Raw genomic sequence first — 19,859 nt, 5'->3', positions numbered from 1 at the left:
TAGCAGAGGTGTAAAGAGGGGGAGAGCTGGGGGGGGACAATGCAAATAGTCTGGGTAGCCATTTGACTAGATGTTCAGGAGCCTTTTGGTCCTAGACATGGCGCTCCGGTACCGCTTGCCACACTCTATTTGTCATGCCCTCTTCACATCTGTCTTGGTGTGTTTGGACCATCTTAGTTTGTTGGTGATGTGGACACCAATGAACTTGAAGCTCTCAACCTGCTCCAATGCAGCCCTGTCGATGAGAATGGAGGCGTGCTCTGTCCACTTTTTCCTGTAGTCCACAATCATCTCCTTTGTCTTGATCAGGTTGAGGGAGAGGTTGTTGTCCTGGCACCACACGGCCAGGTCTCTGACCTCTTCCCTTTAGGCTGTCTCGTCGTTGTCGGTGATCAGGCCTACAACTGTTGTGTCATCGGGCAACAAGGCCTAGCCTTGCAGTCATGAGTGAAGAGGGAGTACAGCAGGGGTTCTTCGTCTGTCCCCATATGAGAACCCTTTTTGGTTCCAGGTAGAACCTCTGTGGAAAGGGTTCTACCTGGAACCTAAAAAATATTATTCAAAGGGTTCTCCTATGGGGACAGCCAAATAACCCTTTTAGGTTCTAGATATAACCTTTTTTTTCTAAGTATAGTAACTTATTGTCTAAGTACAGTAACTTATTTTCAGTTAATTGTGCTTAGACCTTCAGACCTCCAGACCATGTTGTGTGTTGTGTATCCCCCATGCAGAGCCTGAGGAGCATGAGGCCAAAGACATCAGCGTGAGGGTCATGTCCCCTCAGTCTGTCCTCATCAGCTGGGTGGACCCGTCCATCGAGATGGAGAAGGTCCTCCCTGGGGACTCCAGGTGAGAGAGTGTGTGTGTTTTTGTGTGTCTGTGAGAAAGAGAGAGAGAGAGAGAGCGATAAGTCATATAGTCCATTTTCCCCTCTCCAGACACTACACAGTGAAGTACAGGGAGAAGGGTGAGTCTGCTCGATGGGAGTACAAGGAGACCAACCAGAGGAGGCTGCTGATAGATACCCTGTCAGCTGACAGGATGTACGAGTTTTCTGTCCGCATCTCCAAGAGAGACAACCATGGCAAGTGGAGCACATCTGTGTTCCAGAGGACCCCAGAATCGGGTAGGTTGTCTTACTTCCTGTCTGAAAAGAAAGGATAACCCCAAGTCTTCAATGTCATTTCCCATCTTTTAAAGTGGAAATCTACATTTCAAGCAATACAAAAGCGACTGTTTTGGTAAAGGGATTAGTGATGTGGCTGCGGAGATGTAACCACTCTCAGATTAACAGACAGACTATAGACTGACCATCCACGATATCAACATTATAGTTTGAACCACGTTATGAGGCTTTACAGTGTTTATTTACATTTACTTTGTTTACAAACATTGGAGTAAAACAACGTTATATTTTGTTTTCTGATGTTGTATGACAGTTGAACTAAGCTCATGAGGCATTCATAAATTACATTCAAGAATCAATGAGTTTATATAAGATTGCCCCTTTAAGAGAGAAAATGGTATTTTCTTGATTAAAGCTGCTATTTTCCTTTATTTACATTTTCAAAGAGTCACGTGAGTCATACAATGAAAGATTTAAGAGTGAATCATAGGTTTTTGGCGTTGATTCATATTTAATACAGATTGTTCCATTCAATCCCTCCTTACCTTACTTAGACTGTAAACTGTCATGGTCAAAACATATAGATTCAATGGTTGTCAAGATGAGGAGAGGACTGGACCATAATAAAAAGATGCTCTGCTTTTTTGACACCACACTCCAAACAGCAAGTCATACAGGCTCTAGTTTTGTCTTATCTTGATTATTGACCAGTCGTGTGGTCCAGTGCTGCAAGGAAAGACCTAGTTAAGCTGCAGCTGGCTCAGAACACATTTTGCTCTTCATTGTAATCAGATGGCTGATATAAATACTATGCAGGCCAGTCTCTCTTGGTTAAGAGTTGAGGAGAGACTTACTGCATCACTTCTTCTTTTTATAAGAAACATTAATGTGTTGAAAATCCCAAATTGTTTGCATAGTCAACTTACACATCGCTCTGACACACACACTTACCCCACCAGACATGCCACCACGGGTCTTTTCACAGTCCCCAGGTCCAGGACGAATTCAAGAAAGCGTACAGTATTATATAAAGCTCTTATTGCATGGAACTTCCTTCCATCTCATTTTGCTCAAATAAACAGCAAACCTGGTTTCAAAAAACAGATGAAGCAACACCTCACGGCACAACGCCTCTCCCCTATTTGACCTAGATAGAATATGTGTATGCATTGATATGTAGGCCTTTTAAAGGTATGTAGTTCTGTCCTTGAGCTGTTCTGGTCTATTGCTGTTCTGTATTATGTCATGTTGTCTGGATCCCAGGAAGAGTAGCTGCTGCATTTGGAACAGCCAATGGGGATCTAATAAAATACCTTCATGAAAACCTCTGCCAGTTTGTGATTTCCATCTCATTGCTTTATGTCATAATTCAGCACAGTTGGTGTATATCACTCCAATCCTCCCTTAACTAATCCTGTATACTGGTGTCATACAGTTCTGTCATGAGTGTAACATTCATATTGTAGCATTCATGCAGCCTAGCTGACTGCTGCTTGGAGCTCTAGTCTAAATTTCCTTAGAGGATCTCCGGGGTGTGTTCTCTGGAAACGTATAGCAAACTTTACATTCGTTTTTCCCTATTTGAAGCCTATTGGCAGGAACAGTACTGTTACTGAACAAGTAGCCACTTCTCCTTCTTCTCTTCTCCTAGCTTCTGTCTTCTCTCTCGGTACGCATTCCTTCTCATCCCTTTTGTCCTCTGTGCTGCTCAGCTCCCTCCGGTCCTCCAGAGAACTTTCACGTGAAGGCGCTGAGAGGGAAGGGAACCGCCGTCACGGCGACCTGGGACCCTCCTGAGGAACCCAACGGGAGGATACGTGGTCAGAGCATGACACTCCTCTCTGATCCTTCAGTAGATGATTTCACTGTACAGATGTAGGATCTACATTTCACCAGTTTCTCACAGCTGGAAAATAATCCTGCAGCAAAAGGAAATGTGAATTATTGTGTGGATTATAACTAATGGACATTGTTGAAGTGGTTGATACATTTTTTGTTATAGCAAATCAGGTGTGGAAATTACAAACTTTAAAATGTTTAATACGCTACAACTTGGCATTTCCTGCTGTGTACATCTGTATCTCTCGTCAAATATGTGTTGACAAATAAACAGTCAAACAGTCAACTAATTGATCAATATGAATCCATCAGTTATTCAATTGATCAATCAAAGCCCCACCTAAATACTTAATCAATCCATCAATTCTAAACCACATTATACATCAATTTATTGATTCAGTTTTATTAAACACATACATTGTTGGTGCTATGTAATGATCCTGGTACTCCTCCCCTCAGAGTACATCATGTCCTACGCTCCTGCCATGAAACCCTTTGGGATGAAGTCAGTGACATACCGCGGCAGCATCACCTCAGCCATCGTAGACGGCCTCCAGCCTGGGGACCGTTACATCTTCAAGATCAGGGCCACCAACAGGAGGGGCCAGGGCCCTCAAACCAAAGCCTTCAGTGTGGCTGTGCCTCGTGGCACCAGTAAGCACATCTACTGTGTGTGTGTGTGTGTGTGTGTGTGTGTGTGTGTGTGTGTGTGTGTGTGTGTGTGTGTGTGTGTGTGTGTGTGTGTGTGTGTGTGTGTGTGTGTGAGTGCATTTCCGCATGTGTGTGTGTTGATAGTTGCATTTCTAATGTCCTAATGGTTTGTACACTTAACTAATACTCCATCTTACTTGTCAGCCAACAGCGCTGCCTCCCCAACAACTCATCACTCCAAGGGCCAAGGAGGCCGTAGAACCAGCCACACACCTTCTCGGACCACCGAACAGGACAGTTACCATGACGATGACACCGACCTCCAATTAGATGCTGTGACCGAACAGCTGACCACACCCACCCAGACCACATCCTCCGCCACCAGACGGACACGCCCACTCACCCAGACACGCTCCTATCACAGCATCTTCTCAGATGTGAGGGGCACGGTCAGGAAGGGGGCGACCAATCAGCAACTAGGAGGCGGTACCTCTTCAGCCAGAGATAAGGGGAGAGAGACAGAAATAGAGGATGAACAGCAGGAGGAGTACAAAACAACAGAACCCAATCCAGAAGAACAGAAGAAGGTGATGCTCACCAACGAGGCTCTGGAGGAGAAGAAAGAAGCATTGACTCAGAACAACGGTGTTCCTTCTGAACCTGAGGAGGAGGACAGGAGCCATGGCAGAGGGAGAGGGAAAGATCCAGCTGTAGATGAGACCTCTAGCCCCAGCCTCAAAACAGAGGTTCCCTCATCAGAGGGCTCCTCATCATCGTCCAAACCCTCCTACCCTCTCCGCAAACCTCTCTCCGGTAGACGCATCAACTCTGGTCGACGGCAATTCTCCCGGACATCAGGCTTAGGGTCAGTGTTCCAGCCGAAGACACAGGATGCAGAAATGGACAGTGCCTCCTCCTCCTCCTCTTTGTCCTCCAGCCCATCCCACAACCAGGAGTCAGCAGCCATCAGGAAAGACGATGCGGTCACCAACTACGCCGAGGGTAAAAACACCTATGACCAGCCCAGTGTCACAGAAACCAAACCCTCCCCCTCCACCCCAGAGCAGGCCATCTCAGAGCCCGAGGCCGAGGCACCTTCTGTGGGTAGGGGTCCTGCTCTGCCAGGTCGTGGATATGGTTATGGCAGGAGGAAACCCGGGATCCTGTCTCGAGGGAATCCAAATGGCCGAGTTCTGACTGGACTCCGCAAACCTGGGTCAGCCTCAACATCGACCGGAGGCAAGATTCCTGAAACGTCACACACTCACGGCTCACATACTCCTAACGCGCAGGACTCAACACACCACCAGGAGAAAAATGACCACAACGACTACAAAAACACAGAGACAAAGGCCACAAAAGAAGAAGAACCCACTTCCAATTCCCAGACCATATCCTCTACACATCCCTCAGAGGAGGACGCAAGAGAGGACGGGACGGAGGAGAGAGGGAGAGAGAACAGGAGAGAGGAGGAAGGGAGGGGAGACAGGAGAGAGGAGAGAGGGAGAGAGGACAGGAGAGAGGAGAGAGTGAGGGGAGCCAGGAGAGAGGAGGGAAGGAGGGGAGACAGGAGAGAGGAGGGATGGAGGGGAGGCAGGAGAGAGGAGACAGGGACGGGGGACAGGAGAGAGGAGGTTGAGAGGGGAGACAGGAGAGAGGAGGGAGAGAGGGGAGACAGGACAGAGGAGGAAGGTAGGGGAGTCAGGAGAGAGGAGGAAGGGAGGGGAGACAGAAGAGAGGAGGGAGGGAGGGGAGACAGGAGAGAGGAGGGAGGGAGGGGAGACAGGAGAGTGGAGGGAGGGAGGGGAGACAGGAGAGAGGAGGAAGGGAGGGGAGAGAGGAGAGAGGAGGGAGGGAGGGGAGACAGGAGAGAGGAGAGTGAGAGGGGAGACAGGAGAGAGGAGAGTGAGAGGGGAGACAGGAGAGAGGAGGGTGAGAGGGGAGACAGGAGAGAGGAGGAAGGGAGGGGAGACAGGAGAGAGGAGGGTGAGAGGGGAGACAGGAAAGAGGAGGAAGAGAGGGGAGACAGGAGAGAGGAGGGAGGGAGGGGAGACAGGAGAGAGGAGGAAGGGAGGGGAGACAGGAGAGAGGAGGGTGAGAGGGGAGACAGGAGAGAGGAGAGAGCGAGGGGGGAGAACAACTACAACACCCCAGCTCCCCCTCCCTCCAGGATGAACCCCTTCGGGAATCGTCACCAGAGCAGGTTTGGAACAGGGACGGGGAGCAGTAGCAGGGCCTCCTCCCCCCGGGCGGACGGGAGGGTTCCCTGGAGCAGGACTACCTCCTCGTCCTCCGTTGGGGCAGGGAGACCCCTCCTTAGAGGAACCCCCTCCAGGACAGTTGCATTGGGGGCAGCAGGAGCTACGGGGGCAGCAGGAGCCTCAGGGGAATCGAGGACCTCAGCATTGCAGGAGACCAGTGAAGATGCTAAAACCTCCTCCACCCTCTACCCATTAAAGAACGGGGAGAGGGCGGGGTCACCTAAACCCTCTCTGCCCAACAGGAATGCAGTTCTAGGTGGATCTAGGAATCCCATCACCTCCTCTTCCTCCTCCAACCCCTCCTCTAGTGGTCGTAGAGACTCCAGTGAGCCAGTCCACAGAGGAAGCAGCATCAGGGAGGACAGCAGTAATGACCATGAGGAGGACTATCTCTACGAGGGGAGTAAGGAGATCTATGAGAAAGTCACAGACCCAACCCCTGTCCCCAAAACTACTACCACCACTACCACCACTACCACTACCTCAGCCCCCAGTACCCCCCGCAGGGTGTCCCAGAGTGGGGATAACAAGAATGTGGACCCCAAGCTTGGTAGAACCAGACCCGGTTTAATCCCCAGTTCTACATTCCCCCGACGTCCCATTTTAGGTCCCAACGGGAGGGTGAGATCCCCCCTACTCACAAACAGGCAGATGGCTTCTAGGTTCCCCTTTAGAGCACAACCAGCAAAGAGCACACAGTTAGATTCCTCTAACCCAGACACATCCCCTTCCTCTTCTTCCTCTTCCTCCTCTAGTCTGGCACAGCCAGACCACAGGGTTAACGGGGGCACTAGTGTTAGCACTGGAGGCTCCCCCCCTTCCCTCTCTCTCCCCTCCCTCAGACAGACCTCCTCTAGTGAGGGATCCCAGGGGTCTCAGGACTCCTCCTCCTCCTCATCCAGAGACTCTTTGGGGGGGCAGGGGATAAGGATGCGCTACCCCAGTCGGTCAGACCCCTTCCTCAGGGGTAAAACCCCCAGTGGAGGCCTCAAGCCTGGCTACGGAAACGGTAATGGTAAAAATGGCCGCCCCAATCTCACAGTGACCAGTGACAAAGAGTCCAGCACACCTAATGACAACACAAAACCTAATGGACGAAGGTACATCACTGGGCCTGATGGAGCCAAATGGGTATGTGTGTCTGTGTCTCAATTCCAAAGTTACAAGGGGATTGAAAGGAGACATTTATTGTTGACTTTTCACCTGCAATGATAACCATTATGCAGACTTTCCTTAATGTAATGTTCCCTATGACAGTATGAGTCTTGTCTTCAACACTGTGGTGTGTATGTGTTGTTTTCTTCAGGTGGTGGACTTGGATGAGGGGGTCCTGATGAACGAGAATGGCATGGTTCTCCAGGACTCTCAGGGCCGACCCAGGAGGGTGGTGCTGGGAGAGGATGGACGCACCATCTTTGGTGAGATACTGTATACTGATACCTTCTCTTATTGAACACCGTTTCTATGAGTATTGCAGGTCTACTTTCCTAAGAGCTTTGTAAATGTGTTGGTATGTCAAGACTTCTCATTCCCCTTATTTATTACGGAGAAAGGGATATATCACACTTACAGCACAAAATCTAACTGTTTTGTTTCTCAAATGGTTTTCACACAGATAGATCATTGATTGTTTGTTCTCCCCTACTAGACCACCAGGGCAGCCCATTGGTGAACCAGGAGGGTCAGGCTCTGTTCGGTCATGGTCGGGAGAGCCAACCATTGGTCAACCCCAAAGACAAGTTCCTGACCGTGGGTGGCAAACCCGTCATTGGCCTGGACCGGCCTAAACCCAGGACCACAACCACAACCACAACCACAACCAGACCTCCTACTACGACCACACCTGAACCAACCACACTCCCAACCACCACTGAAATGACCACAGAGGAGACCACGACCATGCTGGTGTTCCCATCTTGTCCTCCAGGAACATTTTTAATCAGGGATGAGAATGGATTCCCAATGCTGGATACTGATGGTGTCCTGGACTGTTATCCTGAAGGTGAGTCTGACTAATGCTGACTAACGCTTCTGTATGTATTGTCAGATTACTAGTAGTATCTAGTAGTATCTAGTATACTAGTAGTAGTAGTAGTAGTAGTAGTAGTAGTAGTAGTAGTAGTAGTAGTAGTAGTAGCAATAGTAGTACTAGAAGTGGTAGTAGAAGTAGTAGTAATAGTAGTTATAGTAGTAGTAGTAGTAATAGTAGTAGTAGTAGTAGTAGTAGTAGTAGTAGTAGCAATAGTAGTACTAGAAGTGGTAGTAGAAGTAGTAGTAATAGTAGTTGTAGTAGTAGTAGCAGCAGCTACTACTACTAGTAGTAGTAGTAGAAGTAACTATTAGCAGTAGTAGTAATAGTAGCAGCTAGTAGTAGTAGTCGTAGTAGTAGTAGTAGTAGTAGTAGCAGCTACAAGTAGTAGTGGTAGTAATAGTAGTAGCAGCTACTAGTAGTAGTGGTAGTAGTAGTAGCAGCTACAAGTAGTAGTGGTAGTAATAGTAGTAGCAGCTACTAGTAGTAGTAGTAGCAGCAACTAGTAGTAGTAGTAGTAGCAGCTACAAGTAGTAGTGGTAGTAATAGTAGTAGCAGCTACTACTAGTAGTAGTAGTAGTAGTAGTAGTAGTAGCTAGTAGTAGTAGTAGTAGTAGTAGTAGCAGCTAGTAGTAGTAGCAGTAGTAGTAGTAGTAGTAGTAGTAGTAGTAGTAGTAGCAGTAGTAGTAGTAGTAGTAGTGGTAGTAGTAGTAGTAGCAGTAGTAGCAGCTACTACTAGTAGTAGTAGTAGTAGTAGTAGCTACTAGTAGTAGTGGTAGTAGTAGTAGTAGCAGCTACTAGTAGTAGTAGTAGTAGTTGCAGCTACTAGTAGTAGTAGTAGTAGTTGCAGCTACTAGTAGTAGTAGCAGCTAGTAGTAGTAGTAGTCGCAGTAGTAGTAGTAGTCGCAGTAGTAGTAACAGCAGCAGCGTAGTAGTAGTAGTAGTAGTAGCAGCTATTAGTAGTAGTAGTAGTAGTAGTAGCAGCTACTAGTAGTAGCAGCTAGTAGTAGTAGTAGTCATGTTAGTAGTAGTAGTAGTAGTAGTAGTAATAGTAGTAGTAGTAGTAGTAGTAGTAGCAATAGTAGTACTAGAAGTGGTAGTAGAAGTAGTAGTAATAGTAGTAGTAGTAGTAGTAGTAGTAGTAGTAATAGTAGTAGTAGTAGTAGTAGTAGCAATAGTAGTACTAGAAGTGGTAGTAGAAGTAGTAGTAATAGTAGTTGTAGTAGTAGTAGCAGCAGCTACTACTAGTAGTAGTAGTAGTAGAAGTAACTATTAGCAGTAGTAGTAATAGTAACAGCTAGTAGTAGTAGTCGTAGTAGTAGTAGTAGTAGTAGTAGCAGCTACAAGTAGTAGTGGTAGTAATAGTAGTAGCAGCTACTAGTAGTAGTGGTAGTAGTAGTAGCAGCTACACGTAGTAGTGGTAGTAATAGTAGTAGCAGCTACTAGTAGTAGTAGTAGCAGCAACTAGTAGTAGTAGTAGCAGCTACAAGTAGTAGTGGTAGTAATAGTAGTAGCAGCTACTACTAGTAGTAGTAGTAGTAGTAGTAGTAGCTAGTAGTAGTAGTAGTAGTAGTAGCAGCTAGTAGTAGTAGCAGTAGTAGTAGTAGTAGTAGTAGTAGTAGTAGTAGCAGTAGTAGTAGTAGTAGTAGTGGTAGTAGTAGTAGTAGTAGTAGCAGTAGTAGCAGCTACTACTAGTAGTAGTAGTAGTAGTAGTAGCTACTAGTAGTAGTGGTAGTAGTAGTAGTAGCAGCTACTAGTAGTAGTAGTAGTTGCAGCTACTAGTAGTAGTAGTAGTAGTAGTAGTAGCTACTAGTAGTAGTGGTAGTAGTAGTAGTAGCAGCAGCTACTAGTAGTAGTAGTAGTAGTAGCAGCTACTAGTAGTAGTAGCAGCTAGTAGTTGTAGTAGTCGCAGTAGTAGTAGTAGTCGCAGTAGTAGTAGCAGCAGCAGCGTAGTAGTAGTAGTAGTAGTAGTATCAGCTATTAGTAGTAGTAGTAGTAGTAGTAGCAGCTACTAGTAGTAGCAGCTAGTAGTAGTAGTAGTCATGTTAGTAGTAGTAGTAGTAGTAGTAGCAGCCACTAGTAGTAGTGGTAGTAGTAGTAGTAGCAGCTACTAGTAGTAGTAGTAGTAGTTGCAGCTACTAGTAGTAGTAGCAGCTAGTAGTAGTAGTCGCAGTAGTAGTAGCAGCAGCAGCATAGTAGTAGTAGTAGTAGTAGCAGCTATTAGTAGTAGTAGTAGTAGTAGTAATAGTAGTAGCAGATACTAGTAGTAGTGGTAGTAGTAATAGTAGTAGCTGCTACTAGTAGTAGTAGTAGTAGTAGTAGTAGCACCTACTACGAGTAGTAATAGTAGTAGTAGCAGCTACTAGTAGTAGTGGTATTTCTAATAGTAGTAACAACTACTAGTACTAGTAGTAATAGTAGTAGTTGTAGCAGCTACTAGTAGTAGTAGTAGTAATGGCAGTAGCAGCTACTACTAGTAGTAGTAGAAGTGGTAGTAGCAGCTACTAGTAGTAATAGTAGTACTAGAAGTGGTAGTAATAGTAGTAGTTGTAGTAGTAGCAGCTAGTAGTAGTAGTAGTAGGTTAGGTTGTTAGGTTGTTGTTGTAGTAGTAGTCGCTACTAGTAATAGTAGTAGTAATAGCAGCTACTAGTAATAGTAGTAGTAGCAGTAGTAGTAGTAGTAGCAGTATTAGCAGCTAGTAGTAGTAGTAGTAGTAGTAGTAGCAGCTACTAGTATCAGTAGTGGTAGCAGCAGCTACTAGTAGTAGTAGTAGTCCTAGTAGCTACCAGTAGTAGTAGTAGTAGTAGTAGTAGTAGCTACTAGTAGTAGTGGTGGTAGTAGTAGTAGCAGCTACTAGTATCAGTAGTGGTAGCAGCAGCTACTAGTAGTAGTAGTAGTCCTAGTAGCTACCAGTAGTAGTAGTAGAAGTGGTAGTAGCAGCTACTAGTAGTAATAGTAGTACTAGAAGTGGTAGTAATAGTAGTAGTTGTAGTAGTAGCAGCTAGTAGTAGTAGTAGTAGGTTAGGTTGTTAGGTTGTTGTTGTAGTAGTAGTCGCTACTAGTAATAGTAGTAGTAATAGCAGCTACTAGTAATAGTAGTAGTCGCAGTAGTAGTAGCAGCAGCAGCGTAGTAGTAGCAGTAGTAGTAGCAGCTACTACTAGTAGTAGTAGTAGCTGCTAGTACTACTACTAGTAGTAGTAGCAGCTACACGTAGTAGTAATAGTAGTAGCAGCTACTAGTAGTAGTGGTAGTAGTAATAGTAGTAGCAGCTACTAGTAGAGGTAGGAGTAGTAGTAGTAGTAGCACCTACTACGAGTAGTAATAGTAGTAGTAGCAGCTACTAGTAGTAGTGGTATTTGTAATAGTAGTAACAGCTACTAGTACTAGTAGTAATAGTAGTAGTTGTAGCAGCTACTAGTAGTAGTAGTAGTAATGGTAGTAGCAGCTACTACTAGTAGTAATAGTAGTACTAGAAGTGGTAGTGATAGTAGTAGTTGTAGTAGCAGCAGCTAGTAGTAGTAGTAGGTTAGGTTGTTAGGTTGTTGTTGTAGTAGTAGTTGCTACTAGTAATAGTAGTAGTAGTTGCTACTAGTAATAGTAGTAGTAATAGCAGCTACTAGTAATAGTAGTAGTAGCAGTAGTAGTAGTAGTAGTAGCAGTATTAGCAGCTACTAGTAGTAGTAGTAACAGCTACAATAGTAGTAGTAGTGGTAGTAGTAATAGTAGTTGTAGTAGTAGTAGTATTAGTAACAGTAGTGGTAGCAGCAGCTACTAGTAGTAGTATTAGTCCTAGTAGCTACCAGTAGTAGTAGTAGTAGTAGTAGTAGCAGCTACTAGTAATAGTAGTAGTAGCAGCAGCTACTAGTAGAAGTAGTAGTAGCAGCTACTAGTAGTAGTGGTAGTAGTAATAGTAGTTGTAGTAGTAGTAGTATTAGTAGCAGCAGCTACCAGTAGTAGTAGTAGTAGTAGTAGTAGTAACAGCTACTAGTAATAGTGGTAGTAGCAGCAGCGACTAGTAGTAGTAGTAGTAGTAGTAGTAGTAGTAGTAGTAGTAGTAGCAGCTACTACTAGTAGTAGTAGTGGTAGTAGTAATAGTAGTTGTAGTAGTAGTATTAGTAGCAGCAGCTACCAGTAGTAGTAGTAGTAGTAGTGGCTACTAGTAGTAGTAGTAGTTGTTGTAGTAGTAGTAGCAGTAGTTGTAGTAGCAGTGGTAGTTGTAGTTGTAGCAGTAGCAGCTACTAGTAGTAGTAGTAGTAGTAGTTGTAGTAGGAGTAGCAGTAGTTGTAGTAGTACTAGCAGTGGTAGTTGTAGTTGTAGTAGTAGTTGTATTAGTAGTAGTAGTAGTAGTAGTTGTAGTAGTAGTAGCAGTGGTAGTTGTAGTAGTGGTGGTAGTAGTAGCAGTGGTAGTTGTAGTTGTAGTAGTAGTTGTAGTAGTAGTAGTTGTAGTAGTAGAAGCAGTGGTAGTTGTAGCAGTAGTAGTGGTGGTAGTAGTAGTAGCAGTAGTAGCAGTTGTAGTAGTAGTAGTAGTAGTAGTAGTAGCAGCTACTAGTAATAGTAGTAGTAGCAGCAGCTACTAGTAGTAGTGGTAGTAGTAGTAGTAGCAGCTACTAGTAATAGTGGTAGTAGCAGCAGCTACTAGTAGTAGTAGTAGCAGCTACAATAGTAGTAGTAGTGGTAGTAGTAATAGTAGTTGTAGTAGTAGTAGTATTAGTAGCAGCAGCTACCAGTAGTAGTAGTAGTAGTAGTAGCAGCTACTAGTAATAGTGGTAGTAGCAGCAGCGACTAGTAGTAGTGGTAGTAGTAGCAGCTACTACTAGTAGTAGTAGTGGTAGTAGTAATAGTAGTTGTAGTAGTAGTAGTATTAGTAGCAGCAGCTACCAGTAGTAGTAGTAGTTGTAGTGGCTACTAGTAGTAGTAGTAGTTGTTGTAGTAGTAGTAGCAGTAGTTGTAGTAGCAGTGGTAGTTGTAGTTGTAGCAGTAGCAGCTACTAGTAGTAGTAGTAGCAGTAGTTGTAGTAGGAGTAGCAGTAGTTGTAGTAGTACTAGCAGTGGTAGTTGTAGTTGTAGTAGTAATAGTAGTTGTATTAGTAGTAGTAGTAGTAGTAGTAGTTGTAGTAGTAGTAGCAGTGGTAGTTGTAGTAGTGGTGGTAGTAGTAGCAGTGGTAGTTGTAGTTGTAGTAGTAGTAGTAGTTGTAGTAGTAGTAGTTGTAGTAGTAGTAGCAGTGGTAGTTGTAGCAGTAGTAGTGGTGGTAGTAGTAGTAGCAGTAGTAGCAGTTGTAGTAGTAGTAGTAGTAGTATCAGTAGTTGTAGTAGTAGTAGCAATGGTAGTTGTAGTTATAGTGGTAGTAGTAGTAGTTGTAGTAGTAGTAGTTGTAGTAGTAGTGGCAGTGGTAGTTGTAGTTGTAGCCGTAGTAGTAGTAGTAGTAGTAATAGAAGAAGAAGAACAGTATAAAATTAATCTAACTAGTTTAGTTGAAGTCTGGATAATAAGAGTGTTTGCCAAATGCCAAATATGTAATGCCCTCTCACTTTATCGTACCCTAACAATATTCCACAGTATCTGATAGGGCCAGTTTCCTGGACCCTGATTAAACCTATTTCTGGGCTGAAAAGCACTTTCAATGGAGATTGAGTGGAGTTGTCTGTAACGGCCTAGTCATGCTAAAGCAGTGGATCAGAAGGGATTCTGACATCAGTTAGTCTGTGAGCTGTTATTGTTTACCCATCTCCATAACATGCGGACTATTTGTACATCCTGTCTGTGACCAGAGAGCCCTGCAAGATCTAGCCAGGCACAATCGAGAGATTTGTCTTCAGAGAACACTGGAACCGTATCAAGGCCTGGGTTCAAATACTATTTGAAATCATTCAAATACTTTGATCATTTGCCCTAGCCTGCCTGAAGTTGGCAGGGTTTGCAGTTTTGGTTCTATTTTATTGGTGCCAATAAGCCAGGTAAACTCAGACAAGCACCAGTAAGGTATTTTAAATGATTTAGAATAGTATTTGAACCCAGGGCCAGCCACATCCGTTGGGGCTGGGTTAAACCCCTACCAAACCTACTCCCTGAGCTCAGCTGTCTCACTACAAGACACACAATCAACACACACTAACACACAGTTTTCTGGCTAAGTGTTCCATAGGGATGACACAAAGTTCACATTCTGACAAATACATCTTATAGGGCTCTAGTAGGGGAAATTGTAACAAACACACACTCAAAGACAGACAGCCATAAGTAATATGCTTTGCAATGTAAGTCTCCTCTTTGAAAGTATAATGGAATAACTATGCCCAGTTGTGTTGAGTTTACGATAAGACATTTGAGATGACTAAGAACAAATAAAGAAGGAAATACTTATTTGTTAACTCAAAACAGTGCACCACTTTTTTCCACCGTTTACTTTCAGCTTTTCACTGTATCTTGAATACAGAGGGAGTGTTACAGCGTGTGTATAGGTGCATATGGCTGTGCCTTTTCTGTGTGTGTACAGATGTAGGATCTTAATTTGATCACTCTTTTGTTGCTGAGGATTTTCCTTCACAGCTGCAAGTTGTAGTGTATTTGAGTTTTAAAAAGCTTTTAAAGTTTGTAATTCCCACTTTGACATTTCATACTTCATTTGCCATAACAAAAAATGTATGAACCCCTACAAAAATGTAGATAAATTATAATCCACATCATAATTCACATTTCCTGTTGCTGCAGGATTATTTTCCTGCTGTAGCAAACTGGCTCAAATTAAGATCCTGTATGCGTGTGTATGTACAGTATGTGTGTGTGTGTATAGTGTGGTTTGTGGTCATGCTATAGCCTGTCACGCTTTTCCTACAGAGGAATCCTCAGGAATGGAAATGGACTCCATGGGTACGCTTGCCATGGTGCCTTATCCTTTAGCTATTGAGCAGGCCACTGGGCTGGGTCTGCCTTGTTTCAATGTTTATCTATCAGTTCATCTGTTTGTTTACTTTCTTCTCTAGTTCATGTTTCCTTGCCTGTGGTCTTTGCTTTTTTGCTGCGCTCAGTTGTGTGTTTGTTTGGTTTGGGGTTGGGGCTCCTTCCATCGTCGGCTGTGTCTCTGATGTTTTATCTGGCCAACTCAACTCAACTATACAGTGCCTGTGGACTGCATTTCTAACCCAGAGAGAATGAATGCCCTGGCATGCTCTACTGCACTGTTCTTCTCTGATATTGCTGCGTGTGATGACTGTTATATCATGTCATGTTATGTTATGTCATGTTATGGTAATGCATGGTCACTGGTTTTAGTGAATGGGGCAACTGTGATGATGTTATGTTTGTTGAGCATTATGATGTTATAGTTTAAGCACAATAAGAAAACAATTGCTCGTATGCACCTAGTCCTATTAGCTTGCTATAGAATAGTCGTGTGGGACAAATTGCATTGGCTCAAGGCTGTGTTTAAGGCACATGATGATGTCATGCAGAGGTCCGTTGGCACTCCACAGGCCAGACCTACTGGTGCTGCTGAAGTAACTAATTGATTTCACTGACCTCACTGACTTAATCCTTACACATTTGTTAGGCTTATACACTGATGAAGACAGCTTGTCTGTCGAAACGTTGGATATTAGATTATTCAATTATTGCATCTGAGCTCCTAGAGTGTGCGGCTCTCCTTTTATTTTTCAAAGAACCATGAACATAGAGTAATCTACTGCGAAACGAGCATCATGTACAATATCTGGTACCCCAGGAATGGAAAAAATAATGGAAGAAGTTGTATTTTGAAAGGAAAACCGTCTGGGTCATTTCCAATGAGATCACACTGTAGTGAGGTGCGTACTGGCGGCAGAGAAGTCAGGCGCAGGAGAGTTGTGACACACACTCATTTCCAATGAGATCACACTGTAGTGAGGTGCGTACTGGCGGCAGAGAAGTCAGGCGCAGGAGAGTTGTGACACACACTCATTTCCAATGAGATCACACTGTAGTGAGGTGCATACTGGCGGCAGAGAAGTCAGGCGCAGGAGAGTTGTGACACACACTCATTTCCAATGAGATCACACTGTAGTGAGGTGCATACTGGCGGCAGAGAAGTCAGGCGCAGGAGAGCGAAAACTGATTTACAACGGTGTACTTTAATATCCATAAACCACCGTCAACAGAACAATACAATAAAAGGGTCAAACAAAACCCGGTAAATACCAGCATACCGTGCATAAGCACTACAAGAAACAATTACCGACAAGGACATGGGGGGAACAGAGGGTTAAATACACAACATGTAATTGATGGAATTGGAACCAGGTGTGATGGAAGACAAGACAAAACCAATGAAAAATGAAAATTGGAACAGCGATGGCTAGAAGGTCGATGACTTCTACCACCGAACGCCGCCCGAACAAGGAGAGGAACCAACTTTGGCAGAAGTTGTGACACACACTCATTTCCAATGAGATCACACTAATTTCCAATGAGATCACACTAATTTCCAGTGAGATCACACCCATTTCCAGTGAGATCACACTTATTTCCAATGAGATCACATTAATTTCCAGTGAGATCACACTCATTTCCAATTAGATCACACTCATTTCCAATGAGATCGCATTCATTTCCAGTGAGATCACACTCATTTCCAGTGAGATCACACTCATTTCCAATGAGATCACATTAATTTCCAGTGAGATCACACTCATTTCCAATGAGATCACACTCATTTCCAATGAGATCGCATTCATTTCCAGTGAGATCAAACTCATTTCCAATGAGATCACACTCATTTCCAATGAGATCACATTCATTTCCAATGAGATCACATTCATTTCCAGTGAGATCACACTCATTTCCAATGAGATCACACTCATTTCCAGTGAGATCACACTCATTTCCAATGAGATCACACTCATTTCCAGTGAGATCACACTCATTTCCAATGAGATCACACTCATTTCCAATGAGATCACACTCATTTCCAGTGAGATCACACTCCTTTGCAGCGCTATTACATGATTATTACATGGCAATTACACAGGTTACAATTACACAGGTCCTATGTAGCAAAATATTACACCCATTTAGATTGGATTCAATGGTATATGTATCTAGTCTGCGATGTTCATGCCTTAACTTGCTGTTTGTTTGCCTTGTTTTCTAGATGAGATGTTGTGGCAAACCACCCTGCCCCCCACCCTGCCCCCTACCACCACCACCCCAGACCCCCCCACCCCTGAACCAGAGAGCAGGCCCTTCAACAACAGCCCTTCCAATGAGTTCGACCTCACCGGGAAGAAACGTTTCACAGGTAGGCTACGGTACTATGGAGAAAAGTCACGTAATAGCCTCTGGCCAGGTGTATTTATTTGAATGATAGGTATGATGTGAAATGAATAGATTGTTTTTTAAGGTTCAAATGTCAAATTCTTAAAAAAAATAATAATAATTTAAGGTTAGGGAAAAGTGCAGTGAATAGTGTCACTTTCTAGAATGTCAATATACATTAATGTATTTATGGTTGTTTGTATTTTTGTCTTTTAGTCATTATATGTGTTATTATTTTTACCGTCGAGGACCACTTTGGAAACAAGCGTTTTAATTATTACTTTTAAGTTATATCATCTGGGTCCACATTGTACATGTTGTTGTATATGTCTGTTACCCCAAAAAGGAGCCACTTACAGTAGCGAGTGCATACGTTTTTGTACTGGACCCCGTAGGAATTGAACCCTAAACACAATGATCACACAGAACCTGAAGAAACCTTTTTTTACAAATGTTTGCAAATGTATTCAAAATTAAAAACAGAAATACCTTATTTACATAAGTATTCAGACCTTTTGCTATGAGACTCGAAATTGAGCTCAGGTGCATCCTGTTTCCATTGATCATCCTTGAGATGTTTCTACAACTTCATTGGAGTCCACCTGTGGTAAATTCAATTGATTTGAAAATATTTGGAAAGGCAAACACCGGTCTATATAAAGGTCCCACAGTTGACAGTGCATGTCAGAGCAAAAACCAAGCAATGAGATTGGAGGAATTGTCCATAGAGCTCAGAGACAGGATTGTGTCGAGGCACAGATCTGGGGAAGGGTACCAAAAAATGTCTGCAGCATTGAAGGTCTCCAAGAACACAGTGGCCTCCATGATTCTTAAATTGGATAAGTTTGGAACCACCGAGACTCTTCCTAGAGCTGGCCGCCTGGCCAAACTGAGCAATCAGGGGAGAAAGGCCTTTGTCAGGGAGGTGCCCACAAACCCTATGGTCACTCTGACAGAGCTCCAGACTTCTTCTGTGGAGAAGGACAACCATAACTGCCGCACTCCACCAGTCAGGCCTTTATGGTAGAGTGGCCAGACGGAAGCAATTCCTCAGTAAAAGGCACATGACAGCCTGCTTGGAGTTTGCCAAAAGTTTGCCAAAAGGCACCTAAATGAAATCAAGATTGAACTCTTTGGCCTGAATGCCTAGCGTCAAGTCTGGAGGAAACCTGGCACCATCCCTACAGTGAAGTATGGTGGTGGCACCATCATGCTGTGGGATCAGACAGATCAGTGATTTGGAGACAATGGAGTCCACATGACATGGGTCTGAGTGGACTTCCCTGACAGAACTTGGATCATGTGACATGGTGACCAAGGACTAGGGATGCACATGAGAACGGACGTCAAAACTCTATCTTTAACCAAAGATTTTTTTAAATGTCAAGGCAATTGACATTTTCTTTTCGGTGCATAACAAAAAAGAAACAAAGGCCAGCAATACACAGTTCATCTCCCTAAATTCCCTTTCCCCTCCATGTCTGCATGCATTCTGACTCCTCACTCTACACGCTTGCTGAGTTCACACACAAGCTCCCGTTAGGCCTACAGAAATAAATGCCTATAAAAACAGTGGGACGGTGGGCATATAAAAATGCCTCTAACTAATGGGATACACAAGCTACATTCCTTGCACTGAGCAAATTTCAGGTCTGCTGAGCGCAAACATGAACATTGTGAAAATTCTGTGCAACTTCCAGCGTGCGTTTACTGTGAACCCTGAGGCTGTAACAGCTTTAGCTTACATTTTTAAGTGGCCAAGTAGGCAACTGTGGCTATTTGATCATAATGTAGGCTTACCAAGGCTTACCATCAAACACAATGGAGAAAATGCTTCACATATAATTTTAACATTCTCTCATTCATCCTACAGTAGCAGCCAATATATCCTACCATTTCTAACTATCCGTATGCCAGTTATGATTATTTTTATATGAGCATTTTTGAGGAAAAAAATATCATGTTTTCGTTTGTCAAAATTATTGTCACATGGTTAATCATAAAAATCTGAATTAAAATTATAAAAATCTAAAAGTAAATATTCAACGAATGCAAGAACACCAGCCTCTGCCTCTATGGACACATTGATACACTGTGATACATTGGTGGTTTAAGAAATTAGGCCAATCAGGCCAATGCAACAGCAGGCCTATAACTTGAATCACAAACTAAGTAAAATACATAGGCCTAAAGCCGACAAATAAAAACAGTAGAAAATATCCAGATGAAAATTCAGGTTCCTTCAATCGCTCTACTCCGCCTGTCTGCCTCCCTTTCTATTTGTCTGTGTTGGGTCATTGTGTCATTGTCCTGTTGAAAAACAAATGATAGTCGCACTAAGCGCAAACCAGATGGGATGGCGTATCTTTGCAGAATACTGTGGTAGCCGTGCTGGTTAAGTGTGCCTTGCATTCTAAATAAATCACCAACAGTGTCACCAGCAAAGCACCCCCACACCATAACACCTCCTCCATGCTTCACTGTGGGAACCACACATGTGGAGATCATCCGTTCACCTACTCTGCGTCTCACAAAGACATGGCTGTTGTAACCAAAAATCTCAAATTTGGACTCATCAGACCAAAGGACAGATTTTCACTGGTCTAATGTCCATTGCTCGTATTTCTTGGCCCTAGCAAGTCTCTTCTTCATATTGGTGTCCTTTA

The 19,859-nt window shown here is 43.8% G+C and overlaps 1 protein-coding gene across 1 annotated transcript in view; it reads left to right on the top strand.

The window, feature by feature from the left end:
* The window catches only part of LOC139407282 (fibronectin type III domain containing 1), a 113,442-nt gene that overhangs the window by 70,051 nt on the left and 23,532 nt on the right, over positions 1-19,859 (top strand). Inside the window, exons 7-15 of the mRNA XM_071150924.1 lie at positions 732-849; positions 939-1,126; positions 2,839-2,946; positions 3,425-3,619; positions 3,821-5,037; positions 5,737-7,008; positions 7,184-7,295; positions 7,526-7,879; positions 17,030-17,176. Coding sequence (XP_071007025.1) covers positions 732-849; positions 939-1,126; positions 2,839-2,946; positions 3,425-3,619; positions 3,821-5,037; positions 5,737-7,008; positions 7,184-7,295; positions 7,526-7,879; positions 17,030-17,176 — 3,711 coding nt within the window. The remainder of the gene's footprint in view (positions 1-731; positions 850-938; positions 1,127-2,838; positions 2,947-3,424; positions 3,620-3,820; positions 5,038-5,736; positions 7,009-7,183; positions 7,296-7,525; positions 7,880-17,029; positions 17,177-19,859) is intronic.

This window comes from Oncorhynchus clarkii, chromosome 4 (genome assembly GCF_045791955.1).
Source record: "Oncorhynchus clarkii lewisi isolate Uvic-CL-2024 chromosome 4, UVic_Ocla_1.0, whole genome shotgun sequence".
NCBI lineage: Eukaryota > Metazoa > Chordata > Actinopteri > Salmoniformes > Salmonidae > Oncorhynchus > Oncorhynchus clarkii.
Note: the sequence above shows the minus strand (reverse complement) of the source record. Positions and strands in the feature narration are given on the sequence as shown.